This window comes from Notothenia rossii (genome assembly GCF_949606895.1).
Source record: "Notothenia rossii genome assembly, chromosome: 1".
NCBI classification, from domain to species: domain Eukaryota; kingdom Metazoa; phylum Chordata; class Actinopteri; order Perciformes; family Nototheniidae; genus Notothenia; species Notothenia rossii.
In genome coordinates this window covers 69,450,824-69,474,710 of record NC_136912.1, presented here as the reverse complement: position 1 = coordinate 69,474,710, position 23,887 = coordinate 69,450,824, and the positions used below count along the sequence as shown (strand labels likewise).

Sequence of the window (23,887 nt, the reverse complement as noted above, 5' to 3'; positions counted from 1 at the left end):
TTCCAGGGTACCGCCCACCAAGTTGGGCCGCAATTTTGTACTAGGCTTGTTTGAGACGCGTGCACTCCACTAGCACCCCCCCCCCCCCCCCCCCCCCCGTTGACATTCGCGATACAGAGGGCTTCATACTCCACTAGCAGCCCCCCGTTCACATTCGCGGTACGGAGGGCTTCATGGGAACTTTGAGTGGAGCCAGAAGTTGGAGTACCAAACACCGCTGCCAAAATCTCACTCTGAACTCTGTTCAAAACTTGAGAGCCCTGTAATCAGAATCATTTCAATTCCAGATTCAACGGAGACGGAGGCGTCAGCCAATCGAATCATATGCCAGTGCAAGCTCTAGCCAATAAAACCGCGTGCTTTTATGTCTGGGGCGTGAGATTCATGTGATTGGTTGTTGGTCGAGTTTCAGCCCCCCCCCGCCGGCAAGCAACAACGCACGCCACCGTGTAGGAGCCGTAACGGCCCGTCCACACAGCGGCGTGCGTTGACGCTTCACCATTCACTTTGAATGGGGTAATGTCACTTTTTGCCGAAATGCATTTTGGGAAGCGACACGACGCGTTGCTGGCGTTGCTGGCGTGGCTGCCGTTGCTGGCTTCAAAAGTTGAGCAATGTTCTACTTTTGGCGCCTCGGCAGAAGCGTCAGCCAATGAAATCCCGTTTATGCAAATCTGCCAGTACAAGCGCTTGCCAATCAAACCGCGTGTATGCTGGGAGAGACTACGCAGGTCATTTCCTCATATTCCCAAAAATGGAGGAAAAATTCATTATAGCGGTAGTGAATCACCCGGTGCTGTATGATCAGTCTCTGTTCATTTACCAGGATACAAACCGGAAGAGCCAGGCATGGAGGGAGGTGGCAGAGACAGTGGGTGAAACTGTTAGGTTTTCGCCTGTTTGGGGATTTTATATCCAGTTTTCTCCGTTTTAACATTGCTATTGCTTTGTATGTCGGGGGCGGGAGATTCATGTGATTGGTTGTTGGTCGCATTGCTAGCAAAAAATCCCCAAGCTTCAGATACGCCCACCGCACGCCGCTGTGTGGACGGGCCGTAACTAAAGTAGGACTAAGCATACCGGTAGTTTCTGTGGACCTGTCTGCCCATTTTGTGAGTGCACTGCGCGCGTGCACACTTGTGTGGCATTGTTTGGGATGACCTAATTAAAATAGCGTCCCCCGAGTAAAAAAAATCCCACTACACCGCTGGGTGTGTGGGAACATTTCGGGTTCCCTGTGGACTACAACAATGATGGGGTGCGGGTTGTGGATCAGACGACGACGGTGTGTCGGCGTTGTTCGACAGCGGTGCGGTATGCTAGTGGTAAGACGTCAAACATGCTCAATCACCTCAGAGTCAGTATCAGTCCCCAGCGAGAGGGTTTTCTCGACGGCAGGTGACATAGTTACCGCCAACAGATCTGCCCTCACTACTGACAACGTAGACAAACTCATCTTTTTGAAAAAAAACTTGAAAATAGAGTAAAGCTTGAGTACCTTTATTTAGGCTTAATGGCCTCACACACTCACAAGTTAATCACACATGTTAGACATTGCCCCTAAAGGTAGGCCTACATATTTTATTTTGTTTTATATTTATCATTGTATTTATTTTATATTTTGACATCAGGAGATGTTATACAGTTCTGCATTGCCTTTTATAGATTGCGATTGAAACACTTTCTTATTATTTATTTTAATATTTTCAAGACATTATTTTTAGTTGTACAGCTTATTTAACCTTTTTGTTTGACATCAGCCATTATAAATAATATGGCCATCTGAGTGTGTGTGTTACTGTTTGTGGTTTGTTTTTAACTGTGTAATACAGTTAATGATTCAAAATGTTAGAGTTCCTTATGTTCAAACCAAAAGTTGCACTACTTTTAAAAATAAATAACAGCAAAAAAAATTATGCATTTGGGACTTTTTTTTGCTTTTCCTTGTTGTACCGAACCCGTACCGAACCGTGACCCCCAAACCGAGGTATGAACCGAACCGTGACTTCTGTGAACCGTTACACCCCTATAACAAAGCTTGCAAAGTAGAGCAACATAATGCAATGTGTTATGGGGAACACTATAAATACGGTCTGCATGCATGTGTGTGTTTTTGGGTGTATCAGAATGTCAACCTAGGTATTTGAAATGTGGAAATCTGTTTTGTCTATTTATTTATTTTCAAATTGTTTTATTCAGTTTGCATTGTTTTATGAAATTATTGTAATATGTCATCATACTATTGTGTCTGCTATGTTTTTTATCAGTATAAATAAAAATATATCCTCCTTAAATTAGAAAACCAAATAAAAATAAATTCTCTAGTTCATAAAGTTTGTGTGAGAGCAGAGTTTGTTTTTGTACTTCACAGAAATCATATTTTAACATAAAATGGTATGTCGCCTTTCATTGCTTTGAATTCCTCAGATAGCCTTTGCCACCATTGTATTTGGATGGAAGTGGATATCTCAAACCGGGACAAATAAACCTGTAACTATGTGTGTGATGAGATTCTAGCAGGCCTGAAAAAAAATGCATTTATGTCATTTTTGCAAAGGAACATCCAATGTCTGCCTACACATATCAGTCTGTAGGTCAAATAATTGTTCTATTTGTATGTTTTTCAAAGGGTTTATCACTTTACCTAAGGTCACCTTGATCTGCTCTGCTGAGGAGGTTATTATGACATTTTCTGCGTGTTTTAAGGTGTTTTTGTCTCAGCACTTCACATTCCATCTGCGTGGACGTTTAGAAGAGACCAAACAGGCAGAAGCTATAGCAGACGGTTATTAAGGGTCACTGCTGTTAATGAAAAAAATGGAGTTCATTGACCCTGTGTGTGTCTGTGCTGACGTACAAGGTCGAGAATAACACTATTCCACTGGGGAAATCTTTGTGGAGAAACAATCTTATGGGAGAAGGTTTTTTCTCAACTAATCAGAAAAGAGCAGTTTTTGTTTTTGGCTATGTTGGAGATCTCCAGGAGACATAATGTGTTGACTTCACTTTTGCATGAACTCTGTTGCAAAACCAAATTTCTCGGAACAACATTTTGGGTTCTGTATTCTGGAAGCATTTGAGTGCTTAATCCATGCATATGGATTTGGTCAAATCTAAAGTGAAATACTTCAGGATGAATCGTGATTTGTCCATAAACTATGTTCTGCACCTGACAGTGTGATAGTTCTGGGAGCCAAAAGTGAAGCCAATACGCGGAAACCTATAACCTGCTGCTGGTGTAGGGTTATCCAGAATGTGTTTTTTGCATTTTGGGTTTGTAAATAATATCCAAACATTTGACAAAAGTACATATTTTAGTCAATTCTAAATATATCTAATATGCCTATTTAAAAAAAAAAGTATGCTTCTAGTTAACGATAAGTTGCTCTTTCTCACTTGAAATACTAACTTTACAATGCGCTAATGTTGAGCCTGTAGTGTAGTGTAATACGCCCTCACAACCCAGTCTCACGGCATTTCATGTTATGGTCACGACATTTAATCTATTCACCAACACGATTTTCCCTTTTTTTTCGTGTCACAAAGAACGATTTTAAAAGCAATGTATTTCTATTGGTAGTATATTTCGTGCCTGCAGCACGTCATTTTGTCCGTTCGGGTCTTGGAAGATCGGAAGCTGTGGGGTTCATAAAAACATGTTCTTACTCAATATCAAGCCACGATTGTTGTTTTTATTTTAAATCGTATAATGTCCGGCTTTTTTTGTCGTCTGTGAGGAAAATAAATGGGGCTCAGAGCCTCAGAATACTTAAATCTGTATTTTTTTAAATATTTTTTTCTTTCTAATTTGTTATTCTTTTCCAAGCAACGCACTGTTATTTACTCACCAATAACACACAATTATTCTTGTTTTTATTTATTTGTTTAATTCCATAATCTCGGGCTTTTTTGTCGTCCGTCAGGAACTGAATTTCAAAATGGAAATAACCAGCAACAGACGTAGCATCGATCATTGCGATAGAGTGGCGAAGTCACGCCCATCTACTTCCGGTCCATGGGACCTTATTTCGGAAAAACAATGTATTGAAGTCAATGGAGAGAGAAAACGTATATTTCGATCCCGTTTGAATTGTGCCATGAATTACACAATTACAAAATAATTTCCATGTAAAAAAAAGTCACAGTTTGTCGTAAAACTGTTGAAATATAAGACTATGAAAAATACGCAACTAGAAAGACTACAAATCCCAGATGATGTCACAATTGTTTTCCTCCACTAAAAGATAGCTAAAATCAGCATAGACATAATCTATCTATATGGCGCTGGCTAAGATAAGATAACTTTAACAAGATGCCTGTGTGCTTAGTACCAGGTTGTTATCAATACAACAATGGGTCTTGCTCGTTCTTTCGCTTCCCGTCTGATGAAAGGACCAGGAGTGGCTGGATCAAGTTAGCTACCTAGCTAGTAGCTAGCACGTTAGTTAGCATTACAGCCTTGTCATTTTTATTAGCCTTTAACATGAAGTAACATTAAGTAACCCAACATGTTAAACAGTAAGAGTGGTAGTCATATTTCGTGAACCCTTTGAAGAGTACTGTCACACTGGTGTGATCATTCTATAATACACAATTTAAGCCAGGGGGAGAAATGCTAACGCCACATTAGCATCTGCGATCTTTTCTACTTCATGCTATCTGCACAAATGGTTGACATTAAACATTAAAAAGAACAGGCAGTTCAGAGAGAATCAAAATAAGGCAGGCAGGCAGGCAGCTTTGCATGACATTCTTCTGGACGTGTTTCATTGTGGTGATAGTGAGGGTAGTCAATCCTTTTTTTGACAAGACAATAGTGACGGCCATCTTGGTGACGTGTGTTGTTCTGCTAGACAGGAGATGTAGTTAATTCAGCGTTTCACACAAACAAATGTGTTACTTCCCAGTTTTACGACACATTTTAATTTTTTTGACTTGCAAAATTATCTTTTAAATTGACAAACATCATATGTGTAATTCGTGGCACAATTCAAACGGGATCGAAAGATAATCTTTCTCTCTCCATTGACTTCAATACATAATCTTTCCGAAATAAGGTCCCATGGAGGTCCACCGGAAGGGGAGGGACTTCGCCACTCTATACACAGCCACTGAACTGATTACCCAAGATCCTCAGCTATGGTTTAAGCTCGCCGATTGGATGTTTTAGCCGCAATGCATTTAGGGATATGGTGTTCATGTAATATCAAATCCGAAAAACTTTTTTTTTTAAAGAAAATAATACTTTATTCCAAGTGTTTTTTCTTTTTTCTTTGAAAGTCATCACATAACGGCATTGTAATACACGGTTCGGCTGCATTACATATTACAGATCTGCCGTAGTTCTTTATTTATAGAGCCCTTAGACAGCTATATGTAGTGTTGGGTGTAACGCGTTACAAAAGTAACGGAGTTACAGTAATATATTACTTTTTGCTGTAACGAAGTAATGTAACGCATTACTAATGAAATGTGGGTAATATATTACCCGTTACAATGCTCAGTAACGCAGTTACAACACATTTTAACCCGAAATTAAATGGTGTTTTGTTTTTTAAGAATGTACTAACATAGCGAGACATTCCGACACCGGACAAATTGTGCGGGTAGATTAGTAAACCTGGTGTTTACCCTTCAGGCTTCGCGTCGAGATCTTCGGGGAAGTTGAACGTTATGCAACCATTCAAAAAAGAGAACGTAGCGAAAAATACAAACAACAAATTGTGTCAGGTGCGCGTGACCTGCTCCACTGCGCGTGCATCATTTCCAAAGTGCTTCCACAGCAGTGACACACATCTGATCTGTGGATAATCATTTATACGAAAATGGTTAAAGCAACCAACACTAAACGCCAGCAACACTGCATCTACTGCAGACAGTAGCAACAGGTCAGATGCGGACATCACGTTACCCTCCGTTGTGGACACTAGCTTACTCCCGCCTGACTCGCCAGCCCCGGAGCAGCAGTCTTCGTCGCCTGAAACTACGCCGCCCCTCTGCGGCCCGCAGGTGCCAGGTATATTTAAACAACTACCCGCCTGTACAGTGGGGTAAGGCGGTCATTTTGCAGCTTGTGGTATAAAAATAGACAATGGCTAGAATATTCATGTGAAAATAGTACCATATTCTGACATGCCTGTAGAAATGTTGGGTCAAAAATAATGCATACAATAGCACAGATGCCTTCACCACGAATGGCTACAAAAATATCTCATATCCTAAGCTTATTATCAACGAGCTGATGTTGCAGCTGAAATGTTCTCCAGGTCACAAAGTCAACCTCACATGATGATGTGATACCAGTTTTCAAGCACAGTAAATATTCTCTTCCCAGCGTATATGATGGGACCAAGGTGATGATGTAGTAGGCTACATGGTTTTAATAATACTTTTGCCTTTCAATGTTTGCCATTTCAAACCATGAGCATTGTTTAAATAATATTTGCCTTGATTTACAATATGTTAACCTTCATTATAGTCCTTGACAGCGGTCTGTACTGCTGTATTAACAACGTGTCACATGTTAAGAATTTACAATCAGAATGGAGTATTCAACTAAGCCGTGTAATACAAGTTGTTAGTAGCCTTAAGGGCCTACACAGTTGTTATGCTATACCACATTGCCCTTCACTGGATGCATAATGAGCTGCACTAAACTACATTTTAGCATTTAAAATACCTAGCTATTCTTTTGCGGTTATTTTGGTGAAAGTAACTAAAAAGTAACTAAAGTAGTGTAACTCATTACATTTCAGAGACAGTAATATTGTAATGTAACTTATTACTTTCAAAAGAGAGTAATAAGTAATATGTAATATATTACATTTTGGAAGTAACTTGCCCAACACTGGCTATATGCCATACATTTTTGCATACATTCACAGTAGTTGGTCACTACCCGATCCGTACCATGGATGTATAATAAGAACGTAAAAAAAATATCACCGAATGTCAGAGAACAGGGTTACGTTGATCATACTCCGCATATTTGTCCGAGTGTTTTGATTTCAAGTGGTGGAGTAATCCCCAAGTGGTGAAAGTCTTTGCAGTTACACGCCCTCGAGAAATGTCAGCTGAACACGTTTTAAAAATCGCAATCCGCGCCTCTCTCTCTGATATTTTTAAATATCTCCAAGCGGCAGACATGTTGGCTGTGAGCCAGCCGCGAGCATGGTGGCGCGCTGTGCTTGTCGCCGCGTTTTGATTACGTCATTACAACAACACGTTAGGTTACCAAAGTTATAGGTGCATTTGTTGTTGTTGAAGGCCTGGCTGTTACAGTCTTTATTTACACTATTTTGTTGTAGGCCTACTGGCCTAGATGTTTATGCAGTTTTAAAGCACCTTGGCTTTGTTCTGAATGCACTTTGTTGTAGTTATCCTACAGAGAAAAGAAAATGCACTTGACTTGGAATTAATGTACTGTATGCATTCAAAAGTGCTGAATAAATGTTTTATGGACCCATAATAGTGATTATTATTTAAGTTAAGTTTTGCCATAATCATGTATTTTTCCATAATCAGGTAGCTGAACAACATTGGTAAAAAATGTATACATTACATATATATATATATATATATTTCTATATATATATTTCTATATATATATATATATGTATATTTCTATATATACATATATATATATATATTTCTATTAATCATTTTCGGCCTTTCGGCATTCGGTTTTCGGCCAACTGTTTCCTATTTTCGGTATCGGTTTCGGCCAAGAATTTCCCATTCGGTGCACCCCTAGTAATAATAAGATCCGTCTCCCTGCCCGATCTGTACTGCGCATGTACGAGATGGTCCGCCATATTGGAGAACTCCGGACGGCAACCCAAGTAGGACACTTGACACAGTGGCTTTTGGCAAAGCTCAAAAATAAAACGAGACAGAAATGAGTTAGACAGCCATATGCCATACATTTTTGCATACATTCACAGTAAATATTTATTCAGTATGATAGCTGTCTAACAGAAGTTTAAATTCATTTCTAACTTATTCTGACAATGTACTTAACCCCAAATAAAAGAGCCCAATAAAAAGAGTTGTTAAATAATAGTGAAGTCACGTTGTAATAACAATAACTAATTTCTCTCGTTTTATTTTTGAGCTTTGCCAAAAGCCACTGTGTCAAGTGTCCTACTTGGGTTGCCGTACGGAGTTGTCCAATATGGCGGACCATCTCGCACATGCGCAGTACAGATCGGGCAGGGTGACGGATCGGTTAGTGACAGTGACAATGGCATTAACACCATATCCCATATCATAGCAATCAGAGAGCTTAAACCATAGCTGAGGATCTTGGGCAATCAGTTCAGTGGCTGTGTATCGCAATGATGCTCGAAATGTCCCTTATAGGCCTACGTCTGTTTTCTGGTTATTTTTATTTTGAAATTCAGGTTGCGGTCGGATAGTTTAAAAATCAGCTCCTAAGTTCTAACCCTATCTCCTATTCCTTGACCTCTGAGTGAAACGTCACGGGGTTAAGGGATAGTGGATAGGAGAATTCAAAAGGACTTAGGAGAAGAGACTGCGGTACTTTAGAGAATCCGAATGCACTTTCACTATCCGATGTGTTTATGATGCGCCAGCGGACGTCATTGTGTGCGTCTTCTGCTGTGGTGAAACTATGGAAACTACAATGTTCTATACAACGGACTACATGGATGTTTAATAAGAACGAGGGACTAATGTAAACTCATCTAGAGACTCTGCACCGTGCTCTGATGCTGTTGTTTTATGCTTTATGAACGTGGAAACATATTCTTCATGACCAAAGTTGTAATTGAAATAAAAAAGGAAAGTGAAATTTATGCTCGTCACCCTCTCCCTCCGGTCCACATTAATACAAATGATCCCAATACGTATGATTGTATGAAAATATCTTAAAATCAATACAAATGTATTTATTATAAACGTTAGTCCTTAACATCTATCACTGTGTATCACCATTCAAACATCTTTCAAAAGTTGAACAAACTCCACACAGCTCAGTGAAATGTTGACTTTATTTGACAATTTCAGTAAAAACTAATGTTCATATTTCTCTTTTTGATTATAATACTGATGAACGTTTAAATCGAAGCATTTTGGCAACTTACCACATACGTTTTAAAATGCTTAATAAGCACCGTAACTTTCATGATATAACTTCTCCGTCATAATCGTTTGTTTCCGTGAACGGCCGACTGTTGTGTGACGGCAAATGCTGCGGCTGCAAGACATTGTGGGGCAGCATTTTCTCCTCTCCTTTCGGTAAGGGAGGTCCAGTGGTTCCTAAGCTAAAGGAGGTTATAAAGGAAGTTTGAAACCTCCTTTCCTATCATTGTAGAGAATTCGAATGGCACTTATCATGGCTGCCACTGAGGGACTTCCGGGTCATTTCACTCCGTTAGGAAGGTTCATAAGCTAAATGGACTATTCGACTTCAGCCTCAGTTCCTGACGGACGCCAAAAAAGCCAGAGATTATGGAATTAAACAAATAAATAAAAACAAGGATAATTGTGTGTTATTGGCAGTGTTGGGCAAGTTACTTTTAAAAATTAACTAGTAATAGTTATAGTTACTGCCGTCAAAAAGTAACGAGTTACTTTATTAGTTACTAAATTGTAAAAGTAACTAATAACACGTTACTTTACTTTACTTTAAAAAATAATAACAATACAAATACAAGTTTTTGTGTTGTTCTGTAGCACAGTGAGAGAAAATACAACTCCCCATCATTGTAGCAATTATCATTATGAAATGTAGTGGAACAATAAAACAAAAAAGATATGTTTAGACCATAGAGGTTTAGACATTGGTTGAGACGGTGGGGTCTTTGGCGACTAGTTTTATAGCCACATTACTTAGGTGCTTCAGGAGATTGGCATTGCTGTTATTCGATGTGGACAATGCTTTCTGTCTTGCACACAGTTTACATTTTACCGTAATATTTTTTGCGTCCTTTATCCCCACAAATTGAAAATAGTGGTTATATTTCCAAGTTGCAAATGCGCTGCTGCTCTCGCTGATACTTGCATCTGCCATTGTGTGTGTGTGTGCTGGTGGTGAGCGTTGCCGTGTGTGTCTGTGTGTGTGTGTGTGTGTGTGTGTGTGTGTGTGTGTGTGTGTGTGTGTGTGTGTGTGTGTGTGTGTGTGTGTGTGTGTGTGTGTCTGTGTGTGTGTGTGTGTTAGCATTAGCAAGTGTTCGTGTGTGTATTTTCCTCATAAGGCAAGACCTGCCCAACTCTGTCTCTGATTGGCTTACCCTGAAATGTTACCCCGCGTTAACCAATCATCACTCCTCTCAGGTCACTTTCACTTTTCCATGCTGCTGTGAGAGGACATCACTGTATTCGCCTGTAAATTACATCCGCAGAGAGATTCGGTTCAGTTCCATCACATAATGTAACACAGTAACGCAGCCATTTAAATCACAGTAACTATAACGGCGTCATTTAATGGGAATAGGTAACTAGTAACGCTATTAGTTACTAGTAGTTGCGTTACAGTAACGCGTTACTGTGTAATATATTTCAGTATTCTGAGGCTCTGAGCCCCATTTATTTTCCTCACAGACGACAAAAAAAGTCAGACATTATACGATTTAAAATAAAAACAATAATCGTGGCTTGATATTGAGTAAGAACATGTTTTTATGAACCCCACAGCTTCCGGTCTTCCAAGACCCGAACGGACAAAAAGACGTGCTGCAGGCACAAAACATACTACCAATTGAAATACATTGCTTTTAAAATCGTTCTGTGTGACACAAAAAAAGGGGGAAATCGGGTTGGTGAACACGAATCAATAGATGAAATATCGTGACTATAACACGAAATGCCGTGAGACTGGGTTGGCCCTCACGGGAAGTGACGGTTGCTGCTGTTAGCTAGCTTGCAAAGATTGTTTGCGGTACTAAATCTTAATAAACCCTATAACATAAATATGGCTTCTTTTCTTGGGACAAGAATAGTGGTATGTTACTTAAATAGTAAAAAACACCTATGTAAATCCTTTTTTTTTTGTATAGTGCCGTTATCTGGAGAAACCACGGTGGTGTAGAGCCGATGAACGGGAGTCAGAGGCGGTGTATTTAGAATGGACTCCCACACTTTATTAGCCATTAGTCAACAACAGGTAAATACATGTGCTGCTCTGCATGAGAAGCTAGCATGAATGACCTCAAACCCCGGTACCCTCACTAACGGGTCCGGGTCTCAACACAATCACAATCATAAATGGTGAATTATGTATCATAACGTGTCACCACAGTGGTCTCATAATCAATAGTCAATTAGACCTTGTTAGCTTAGCAGCCTTAGCTAATGTCTTAAACCAGGGGTGGGGAACCTTTTTCCTCTCAAGGGCCATTTACATTTTTCCAACATCCTCCGAGGGCCGTACAAATGATTGACCTCTTCTTAAAAATACTAAAATCACAGCCCATTCATTTGGCCTTTCTTTCATGCTGTGCAAAGAAAAAGCAACCTCTCAATCCAGATATCTTACCATGACTCGTGCATGCATTCACGTGCACGGTTGTGGCATGACCACCAAAACAGAAAGATTTGGACACAAGATGCAAATGTATTTAGTTTCCTATCCATGTGGACATGATTTAAGTGTGTGTGTGTGGGGGGGGGACCTAACCTCCTTTAGGGGGGTCTGGGAGGATGCTCCCCCGGGAAGATTATTTTTTAAATGTTGAAGTTAAAAGCATCAATCTGGTGCACTTTGAGAGCAAAATTAGGAGCTCAATGGATACATCTCTCAACACCCAGATGAAACAGAACTGGAAGCAGATTTCTTTTTCTTTATGGATATTTTACAAATCACTCCCCTTTCAAACTATATTCTTGTTTATTAATAACAAGTTTTTTACTGTCATATAGTATTTTATACCTGTTTAACTTATTCTCTTGTTTTTTTATAATAACTATAATGATCATATAAAGATGTGCCTTTACCTCACTGGTTGGAGAAAAAGCTTCTTATATTCGTTAGCATAGCTAGCTAACCAGATGCTAATAACAACAAAGTTATTGACTGTATGATCAGTATGACAGAAGAACAGATCGCCACTGGGCTTTCAACTAAAGACACAGCCACGCAGAAACTGCGGCATGTGTACGGCTCCTTATGGGTACTGACATTTTTGGAAGTGCCGGAGCGGCGTTATGGTGCTTTCCGTCAGAAATACACCCCTGTCAGACGAGACATATACCACGTGATGACACGTTAGGCTCGTGTTGTGTTCAAGGACCCTGACCTTGGCCAGGAAAAACAGGCACTCGCTTGTTTAATTTTTTTGCGGTCTAGATTTCTTTAATTTTTTTCTTTTTTGCGTGTGTTTATAAATTACCTCGAGGGCCTTACCAAATGGTCTCGCGGGCCGTATACGGCCCGGGGGCCGCAGGTTCCCCACCCCTGTCTTAAACACTCAAATTATGAAGGGTCCTGTTTGAGCCAGAGCACGTCCTCAAGCTGAGTGACTATTGTCTAACACACCCTATAGCGCTGGACGTTAATCATTAGTGAATCATTAGGTTGAAAGTAGCTGGTATTATTACACAATGTGGAAGGATTTTAACACAACTGTGAATTTGTCAACCCAAAAAGGTATTATTTTTTATTGTCTTCTAACTTTAAACTGGATTCATTTGGCAGATGCTTTTGACTTGATTTTGAAAGTAATTTTGTTTCAAGAGTGTTTGTGAAAGACTTAAGGTGTCACTGTCTAAAAATGTTAACAAACCAGTCAGAACAAACACGTTTCTGTTCATTTATGGTGCCTCCACTAACGATTGAAAGACACAAGTCTCTGCTGTATTTTACAGTCAAAAAAATACATTCCTTTTGCCATGATTCATTCATGTAGTGAAGACACCAACATAAAGCCGAGTATGAATAATAGGGCATGCAGTAGGTCAGACATACGATATATTTTTCAAATCGTGCACAGAATGGTGTTCTCACATATTGAATATTTAACATTGATGCATGTTTGAATGGAAGTTTGAATTTTGAATAGAATAAAAATGAGAGCTACAGTAACCAATCAAAATTATTAATTGATATAGCCGTTACAACTTTTCAATTTCATAAAGATTTTCTGGTTTGGTACCAAAAAGCTTATTTTGAGTGGCAGGTATGCTTTGACAACCAGTTCGGGGACCAGGAGAGCAGGGCTTCTTTATTTTCACCATGAGAGAGTCATGTTTGCTCTCAACTTTATGCTGCAGACTTAACACGTGTTTGATGTTCAGCTGAAAGTTTACCACTTCTTTGGCCTCACTCACAAACAAAAATGCACTTAAACATGAATACAAACAGAGAACAACAGACAGGCGTGCAACTGACAAATGAACACACACTTACGCAGTGGGGTTGTGTTTTTCCTCCTACGCTCAAGTGTCCAAATTCCAGTAGGGTTTACAGTAAGGGATGTTATGACACACAGGATCATTGGGTAAGCAGTGCGTGGGAGGAGCGGGGGCAGAAATACTATTGCTAACCCCCCGGTCAATTGGCTGCGTCACTACCCCAAACTCCACTCGTCAGCCCCTGACTCAAGCTGCTGATGGGCTGCAACACAGCTAAAAACAAGGCCTGAACAGGCCCCCTTCCGCTCGCTTATCTAGTGTGTGTGAGTGTTTACGTTGTCACTTCTGGACCGGGCGTGTTTGATTATATCGTAAAATCCAGCAGGTGGTAAACACACACACACACACACACACACACACACACACACACACACACACAGGCTGTAAATGGACATCCTCTGAAGTGATTGCACACAACATGTGCAGCATGAATCACAAAGCTATTAGATGAACATGAAGGAGGCCGACTGGTTTATCATTTACTTGTTGAAAACATAGGTTGAAAAACACAACCCCGTGGTTTCGTGTCAGGGCAAGATCTTGTTGTGTTGCCATGACAACCTGTCAATCAGGATGCTCCACATGCCACAGCACTTCCAGCTGCTTTGCTATACACACACCAGCAGCAAACAACCACACAAACAGTTTAACATCACTGATTGGAAGTCGATTCTTCCTGCTACAGGACTTGAAACATCCCTTCGCACTCAGCGAGACACAAAACAGACACAATGATAAGACTTCACGTTTGTTTTGCTTTCTTTTTCCTTTTAAAAAACCCGTTTGTTTGTTAGATTCATTTGTTGGGGGTGAAGTGAGACCGAAATATGTATAACACACTGAGATACTGACACATTTCTCACACTCCTGACTCCTCCAGTGCATATAAAAAGACTAATCAGAGAAATAAAAATAATGACCTGTTTTTACCAGAAGGTTCAGCTTTTGTTCCTGTTTTTTAATCAACAGTCATTGTTCCTTTTAACTAAATTAACCTGAGCATAACAGATCAGAAGTTGTTTTGGAAGGAATTGGCTACAGTCACGTAGTCATTGGTCCATAAATTGTACTTGCCCTTAAACATTGCAAGTGTTCCCAAAGTAAGTCCATGAAAAAAAGTATTTTTGGGCTCAATGGCCTCAAGCTACGCACCCGGAGGTTCTCATTCCCAGATGCCATATCTAAGTTAAAGTGATTTAAAACCAAGGACTTGTTTTTGTACAATCTTTTAACAACCAGAGGAGTTGCCCCCGGAAGAAAAGTTTAAGGTAGTTCTGCATTAAAATGAATCTATGCCTTTTATGACTATCCAAAGGGCTGAATCAGGCAGTTACTAGCTTAGTTCTTATTTCCACCCTTAGGTCTTTGAAGTTTACAGTATGATAGTAGCTCAGTCTGCAGGAACTCGGCTGATTTATTAGCTACCCACTACTGTGATTAAAGGGAAATAGTGTGGGCACGTGTGACCATTTGAAATTGTATTTGATTCCAACTCTCCATTTGCATACATGATGTTTGAAGACTGTTGCAAGCGTTTTCTGTTTAAAGTTTTGAGCAATTTATGCTCTTCAGGCTTTGCTCAAGGGAATAACCCACATTGCTTGAGAAAGTTTAAATAGTGATGACTGTAAAACCTTTTGCAAACCAAACATTATAAAGCAAAAATACTGTTAACTCAAATGTCTCTAACCAGTTTGAAATGTCACAATGTGCTGTTCCTCTCACACACTCAGGCACTTACACTGATGTCCACTGCTCCTAGTACTCCTGGTACTAGGATGGGTTAAATGCAGAGGCCAAATGTTGCTGTGTGCTCTGCATGTGTGACCATTAAAGAGGGTTTCATCCCTCCGGTTCTATTCTATTCTATTTTATTCTATGTGACGGGCGACCTTAATTAACCGGGGTTAAGAGCAGGAAATCAACAGGTATGATTTATTACATTCTGATGAGCCAACCGCAGCCATGATTAACGTAACTGATTGCACCTGTGCTTTTTCTACTGTTTAATGTCAAATTGTTTGATAGGAAAAAAGGCTAGTTGACCTACTTAACTGGAAATCTGTTTTGGTGCTGTAACGGTCCGTCATAAACTCTACTGACTGTTGGACTCTTAATAATCTGATGTTGTTTGGTCAAGCTTTGCTTAAACTTTTAAAACTTTAATTTATAGTGGAGTAGAGACCATAAACGTTCATTTGTGAGGTGCGTGGGAATGTGTATTTATTTTGTCAAGCAAGCAAATGTCCAACAGCTGGTGTTTTAGTTTTGTTTTATGACATTTTACGTCAAACTTGAGTACATCAACTTGGGTCTTTAGAAAAGTTGATTTTACAAAAAAAACACCTTTCTCATATTTTGTACACTAAATTGGTGAAATGCGTTCTCAAAGGAATTTTCTTAAATCTCTTCCAAAAAACACATTTTTATAAACTTGCATTTTTGTACCATGTCACTTTTATCTTGTTCACTGTATTGTAGCTAGCTATTTATTACATTCCCCCCCCCCCCCTATTTTGGTAACATTTTGGTTATTTTTTGTGAAAAACAATAACATTGCTTTGAATTGTGCCATTAACCTAAATTATATTAACCAAATGATTAATTCAAGTTGAATTACTCAAAATAAACACATTTTCCCAAACTCAACCTTTACTAGCACTGACCAGCAGAAGTGGTAGTCTTTTTATCTACATGTGTCGTACAGTATCTGCTCTCTCACACACACACACACACACACACACACACACACACACACACACACACACACACACACACACACACACACACACACACACACACACACACACCCTTCATGCTGTCTAGTTTTTCTGTTAGCAGACATGTTCACAACACCAGCAGGAGGCTTCTCCAACAACAAATTGACATTGACCCCGGTGTTGCTCCAAACTTACATCAGCCCCTCTGTTTTTCACCGTTATGTAACTACATAACCAAGTTTGATGGCCTCTCGGTATGCAGTATGCATTGTGTGTGTGTGTGTGTGTGTGTGTGTGTGTGTGTGTGTGTGTGTGTGTGTGTGTGTGTGTGTGTGTGTGTGTGTGTGTGATAACAAGCATAGAAACAGGGATTTTTACTCAAGGAGACACATCCCCCGCTGGATTTATTTTTGTAATCATAATACGTCAATATCATCGCAGTGCAAACACTTAGTATAAAATATCATCTTTAACAAAATTTACATTCACATAAAACATCTCAATAAATACATCTTCAACAAAATAACTTGACAAATATCGGGTCATTCATAGTATATCTCTGAAAAAGACTCTACAATGTACAATAATAACAAGTAATACCTACATATAACAATTGAAACCCGTATCATACAGTATGAAAATATCCAATTTACAGGAAAAATATTGTACACAACTCCTTTCCATCAACTTTGTAAAGCAAGTGTATAAAAATCCTCATTTTTAACCTCTTTAAAAACTCAAAATAAGCATTTAAGCTACTATATAGTAAATCTATTTAAAATATGATAAATAGTACAACAACATCATTTCAGTTCAGGTTACGGTGTTGAATAAATCCCCCCAAAAATCGACTCTTTCTATCATTTGAGTTACAAAACTGCTCAAGAACAGCTGTAAAAATACAGGCGTTCAACAGAAGCAAATCGACAATATCCGTAGCCACACATTCAGTTGTGCTACAGCTCAACACCAAAAAACTTTGATATGTTTATGAAAATAGGTTGGCACATTTGAAAACCAGCTACCTGTTGACTACAGCAGGAGCGGGGAGGAGGAGGAGGGGGAGGAGGAGGAGGAGGAGGAGGAGGAGGAGGAGGGACCCCCGTCCTGATGTCAAACCGCCCTGAAAAAGTCCTTGAAGAAGGTTCCGCACACTAAGTTCATGAAGAAGACACGGGTCAAAAAAAGCACCTTACATTCAAGAGGACGGCTACCGTTAGCGCATGCATGAGGACTACATTAAACAGAGTCACTGTGTCCGCTGCTCGGCCTGTATGAATGTTCCATCAAAGCATGCATGTAAGAGCCACAGGCTGGCAGGCAGTGCATGCTAGAACAGATTAAAGGATAGTTAATGGCTATGGTAAGCCGTACTGTGAGTTGCATGCTATTCCATAAAATAAATCATCTGGATTTGTATGAGGAGGACAGACACGGAGGTTTGGGTGTCTCCCCATAAACAGCAGTTTTCTTCTCTCGACCAAAGCAGCTTTTTAGTTCATAAAAAATACTATAACAGGATTTTTTAAACAATAGAAAATATTTCTTAATACCAAGCACGCAGAAAAAACGTTTTTCTTTTTTTAAATAGAATCCCTTGAGGAAGGAATCCCACTTGGACAATACAAAAAAAAAAGTTTTTTTCTAAGTCATGCTTCAACTCCACGGAGATACACACTGGTGTGGCTAGCTATGCACACTCTATTGGCTACATACACTATTAGGTCAAACTAGGATCCAGCTGGCTACATGCAAGGGGCTGAGAGAGGAGACAAACCGCTTTTATTGCTACACTTTGACGAGGAAGAATCTGGAAGTCAAGCATCACAGGGAAACAGACAGAAAACGGGACTGAGGTGCATCAGTGGTATCATGCACTTAAAGACCATGAGCGGCTCGGCTCAGGGAATCAAGAGTTTACCTCATGTGCCGTCCGAGGGTTCAGGTGGGGGGGCACAAACGTCCAGGAAATGATTGAAGGCAATGCCCTGTCGTATTTTGGCGAGTTTATACCTTTATCAACTGCCATTTACAATTATACATTTGGCTTCATCCACTTTAAAAACATATATCTCTTGGACTACAATGCCCCTGTAATTAAGTCATCAGAGTTGGTTTCCAATAAATCAATCGAAAAGGCAACGAAAAGATGGCAAGAAAATCTTTGTGAGGAGTGCTTGCTAAGGCAACAGCACTGATTTGGTTTGATACTGAGAGAAAAGGATCAGCTAAAGTTGTTAAAGGAATTTGAATGTGTGCTTGTCGTTGCGAGAGGCTTACGTGCTACACTAACAGTTGTGCAATTGTTTTTATTTTGATGCTTATTTAGATTGTTAAAGTTGTGGAAACAGTTCTGGGAGTTGACTCAGAAATCGTGGAGACACCCTTGGCCTTTGATTGGTCACAAAGCAACGTGGCAAAAAGCTTCCTGGATCCTGTTCACGACACTCCACGGCGTGAGACAACAAACAGGGCTCGAGTGAGTGAGTGAGAGAGAGTCTGATCGAGACTCCAGTCCTAAACGCAATCCAGGCCTCCCATTGGATGGTCAGAGTATGAGTTGCCTCCCACAGACAGTAGAAGAAGAGTTGAGGTCAACTGGTGTTATTCCTCCTTTTAATAAACTCTCCATTCTATCTCGCCCTTTTCCCCACCTCCACTCTTTTTTTCTGTATTTCCACCATCACCATGGAGACAGCATCCATCACAGCGTTGCCGTGGGGACAGAGGGCAGGTACCTTGTGATGCTGGTGGAGGTGGTTGGTTTGGCCATGCCGGGGCTCGGGTTCCTGGTGGTGGCGTAGGTGGTGACGGTGGGGGCGGGGCTTAGCCTGGTGCACACGCTGCCCGGGTTGAGCGCGCCGGATCGGCGCTCAGCGTTGGTTTGAGATGGCTTGCTGCCATGCCTGCGCCCCTCCAGGAAGTATGTGAGCATCTGACCTTTGCCCTTCACACTGACCTGGCCCCGGCAGACAAAGTCGTAGTGGTCCGTGATGATACGATGGACTTCTTCTGTCACCTGGAGAGGGGACATTGAAAAAGGAGGCGTCTCAGAAAAGAAGATCTCAAATACGCTGTAATGCTTTCACCGAAAAGCACCCCAAAGGACTGGATATTTAAGAATAAAAAAACGTTATTTATGACTAAAAGATAGGGAGATTGATAACATTTGCATCTGTTTACTTAATGTGTACATCTAGGAGTGGTTAACTTATCTTAGCTTAGCATAAAGACTGGAAACGTGTAAACAGCTAGCCCGGCTATTCCCAAAGTGTCATCGTTAACCTGTACAAACAGTTAGGCGTTGGTACTATTTCTCAATAAATAACAGTGTATCTACCATAGACAGGTATCTACCCACTCAGCACTTCTGTGGTGTACCAGACTGTGGCACAGGGTGCCAGATATGGTGTGAGACATTGATACCAAACATGGTTACTTCCCCTTGAATAACCAGACTTCAGAAAGCTACAGAGAGTTCTTTGGACAATAAATTGTTGCTTATAAAAACTAAACTCACATTTTCCTACAGACACAAATTGTAGTTTTTTCTGTCCTTCGGTTTTTAATGCCTTCCTTTTTGTCCAGGTCTGTCTTGTACGGTGGCCCTGAAGAGCAAGACACCACAGCATTTCAGAAAACACTACAGCATTTCAGAAAACACCACAGCATTTCACAAAACGCCATAGCATTTCACATTGGACGGAAAGGGTATTCCTTTAGGGAGAACGCTTCTTGTTTATGATTGGACAGAGCCAGCCAGAGAAGCACTGCTGTGATTGGTTGTTTTTGCTGCCAGTCAAGAAATGACGCTTCGTGATTGGTCAACGCCCGACAACGCAATATGTCCCAAAAATAGAGTAGCAAAGTCACGCCCACTTACTTCCGCATCATGGGACCTTATTCCGAAAAAATAATACATTGAAGTCAATGGAGAGAGAAAACTTATCTTTTGATCCCGTTTGAATTGTGCCATGAATTACACATATGTTGTTTGTCAATCTTAAAAAATAATTTCCATGTCAAAAAATTCAAAGTTTGTCTTAAAACTGTTGAAATATAAGACTATGAAAAATACGCAACTAGAAAGACTACAAATCCCAGAGTCACGTAAGTGCTGTCATAACAGATGTATTCCCTCCAGATAGCTAAAAATACATTTACTTACTGTACTTACTTAATTTAACAAGATGCCTTTGTGCTTTGTACCAGGTTGTTATCATACCAGTAATAGTACCTCTTGCTTGTTCTCAACTAAAACAAAACACGTGAGTGTACCTTGTTAGCTAATGTTAGCTAGCTGACATTAACGTTACACATTACACTCGTGTTACTCACCGAAACCTTGTAAAGCCGGTCCCGCATGCTGGCTCTTACGGAACCGACTAACTCCCCTTTTTCGTGTGTACAGCTCTCAACATGCCCAGACTTGTAGTGATTTTCACCTCTTTTAATACTTTTCGCCTCATTCTGAAAGAAAGAGGTGAAATATACCAACGTGACGGCCATCTTGGTGTTGGTGACGTGTGCAAGACCAGAGTTGTAGTTCATTGAGCGCTTCACACAAAGAAATGTGTAACTTCACAGTTTTACGACACATTTAAAAAAATTTGACTTGCAAAATTATATTTTAAATTGACAAACATCATATGTGTAATTCGTGGCACAATTCAAACGGGATCAAAAGATAATCTTTCTCTCCCCATTGACTTCAATACATAATTTTTCCGATATAAGGTCCCATGGAGGTCCACCGGAAGGGGAGGGACTTCGCCACTCTATACAGTCTATGGTCCCAACCCAACACATCAGCCGTTAGCACACACTCAGAGCTCACAGCTCCTCATATCTGTTCAGAAGCTGGACAAAAGTTAAACATGTACAAACCACAGACTGTCTATGTCATGGCGAATACAGTTGCTGCTTTATTTATGTCTGTATGACGTTGAGTGTGGACGGAGCAGCTACAGGTTAGTTTAGCCTGATGGATCCGATTCCATTCAGAAAACACGCATTTTAAAAGCTTTTCGCCTGCCGTCTTGTCTGCAGACTTGTCAAAGCGTTAATTCATGGTTTTTACTAACCGTTATCAGTATGTAGTTACTTCGGCATCACTTTGAAGCGTATATTACAATTAAATCACGGTGAAATATGTTCATTTTGTTGTAGTTGGTATCTCCCATAGGATTTACATGGAGATACGCCCTGCCCACTCTCCAGCGCGTCTTGTTTGAATGACAGGAGCAAACACAGCTGACAGCCGTGGTAAAACTCGAGCGATTAGAGCAGGGGTGGCCAACCCGCGGCTCTCGAGCCGCATGCGGCTCTTTGCCTAGTTTCATGCGGCTCTTCAGTTCATATCGAATTTTATATGTGTGAGTTTGGGGGAGAGACACTGACTCCTGACTAGTGTTGCACGGTGTACCGATACTTGAAAGGTATACCGCGATACCCTGCCGTTAAAAACTCTACGATTCCTCCGTTTCATTAGTATCGGTAATTTAAGAATGACGAGGGAAAGTACTCCGGTGAGAAAGCGCCGTTTTAATAAGAGCCGTGTGTGTTCAGCGCTCTGCTTCCAATCCCTGCACTGCAGCCGTGCCTGGAGTCCCTCCCCTCTCCAGCACGCTCTAAGTCCCTCCCCTCTCTCGTGCACGCGCTAGCTGCCAGAGCATGTGAGAAAACGAGAAGCATGGCTGCAAGTGGGAGTGCAACTGCCGCTGCGCCTCGGCTTGTTGACAAAAAAGACGCCAGAAGCGAAATTTGATGTATTTTAGCTATATCTCTGAAAGTGAGGGCAAGCCTACGGACACCACGAGGCCTGTCTGTAAGAAATGTATTAATTTTATTTAATAGGAATTCTTGTAATTTATTTTTATTTATTATTCTCATTGTTTAAAAGTTTGTGTTATGGTTCTGGTGTAAAATAAAGCACAATAATTACATTTAAGACTGTTTCCCTTTTTTTAAGAAAAGTATCGAAAAAGAATCGGAATCGCAATTCTTGACTTGGTATCGGTATCGAAACCAAAATGTTGCTATCGTGACAACACTACTCTTGACAGTTAAACCTGATATTTAGTAGGTCTGTTAAGTATTGAATGCTGATCCTTCTGACGTAATTTGGCCGGTCAAAGTTGTTTGGGCTCGGATAAAATCACTCCGTTACTTTCGTCCCGTGTTACTTTTGTCCCGGCTCTCCCTACGTGTGTATGTGTGGCGTCAGCATGAGAGGATGACAGCGCGTCTAATTTTGATGTGGCCCAAGAGCCAATCACAATAATACCTGCGATGCAGAGAACCAATCGTCTTTGAGGGGGGGAAAACCTATCGTTGATTAAACACTATCCAGTGTTTCCCCTACCATTGTCTTGGAGGGGCGCTGCGCTCCGCCAACGGAGCCCTGCGGCCCCCCCTGAAATTCAAGGTGTTTAAAAAAAAAATATATATAATTTTTTTAATATATATATAGCACCAAATTGCAAATAATCTATAACTACTGTCACTTTTCACATTGAACATGTGCTCTTTTATTAAATGAACTAAACGCTTTCATTTTAAGTTGTGAGTTTAGTGTTTTTGACCCTAAGAAACACTGATGCATTAATCAATAACAATAATCCACAGCTCCTCTTTCTGCTCCAGAGGATTTAAAAAATATATATCCCAATGCCACAAAAATGCATCAGTGACGTGGTTGAAATCTTGTCTCCAGAAAACAAAAAACTGAAACAAGGGGTATCAGTGACTGTGTGTTTGATGTGGCTCTTTGCAGTAATGTAGAAAAAAATGTGGCTCTTAACCTCTGACTGGTTGGCCACCCCTGGATTAGAGCGATGCGAATATTGGGTAGTCTACCATAGTATTTACATGGAAATAAGCCCCTTAAAAACCATGAATTAATAAAGCATTAATTCTGTGTTTACTCCTGTCATTCAAACAAGACGCTGGAGAGGGGGCGGGGGCGATCGATCAGGCTAAACTAACCTGTAGCTGCTCCGTCCACACTAACAACAACGTCATACAGACATAAATAAAGCAGCAACTGTATTCGCCATGACATAGACAGTCTGTGTTTTGTATATGTTTAACTTTTGTCCAGTTTCTGAACAGATATGAGGAGCTGTGAGCTCTGAGTGTGTGCTAACAGCTAATGGCTGATGTGTTGGGCCAATCACGAAGCGTCATTTCTTGACTGGCAGCAAAAACAACCAGTCACAGCAGTGCTTCTCTGGCTGGCTCTGTCCAATCACAAACAAGAAGTGTTCTCCCTAAGGAATACCCATTCCGTCTAATGTGAAATGCTGTGGTGTTTTCTGAAATGCTGCAGCGTTTTGTGAAATGCTGTGGCGTTTTGTGAAATGCTGTGGCGTTTTGTGAAATGCTGTTGTGTTTTGTGAAATGCTGTGGCGTTTTGTGAAATTCTGTAGTGTTTTCTGAAATGCTGTAGTGCTTTCTGAAATGCTGTGGTGTTTTCTGAAATGCTGTTGTGTTTTGTGAAATGCTGTTGTGTTTTGTGAAATGCTGTGGTGTCTTGCACTTCAGGGCCACTGTAGTCTTGAGCCTTTTTGATGGTAATATTAATTGATATTAGAGGACCACAGTGTACCTGTATCTTTCCTTGTACCCCAGTGCTGTCCATCCTGCTGGCTACGTTCACTGTGTTTCCCCAGATGTCATACTGAGGTCTTCTGGCTCCAATTACTCCTGCCACCACTGGACCCACATTGATACCTGGACAAAAAAATGAGGGGGGTGAAAAACACATCTTAAAGTGTTTAATAAATGAATGCACA

At 40.5% G+C, this 23,887-nt stretch overlaps 1 protein-coding gene across 3 annotated transcripts in view; it reads right to left on the bottom strand.

Annotated features, from left to right (window-relative positions):
* Positions 1–16,468: 16,468 nt before the first annotated feature.
* Positions 16,469–23,887, bottom strand: part of adcy1a (adenylate cyclase 1a) — a 55,970-nt gene continuing 48,551 nt past the window's right edge. For 2 of the 3 annotated variants that reach the window (XM_079687079.1, XM_079687080.1), the window contains exons 19-20: positions 23,701–23,825; positions 16,469–19,110 (exon numbers count right to left, since the gene is read on the bottom strand). In XM_079687079.1, coding sequence (XP_079543205.1) covers positions 18,796–19,110; positions 23,701–23,825 — 440 coding nt within the window. In that variant the 3' untranslated portion in view covers positions 16,469–18,795. The remainder of the gene's footprint in view (positions 19,111–23,700; positions 23,826–23,887) is intronic. The other variant, XR_013809250.1, reaches the window with a different exon arrangement.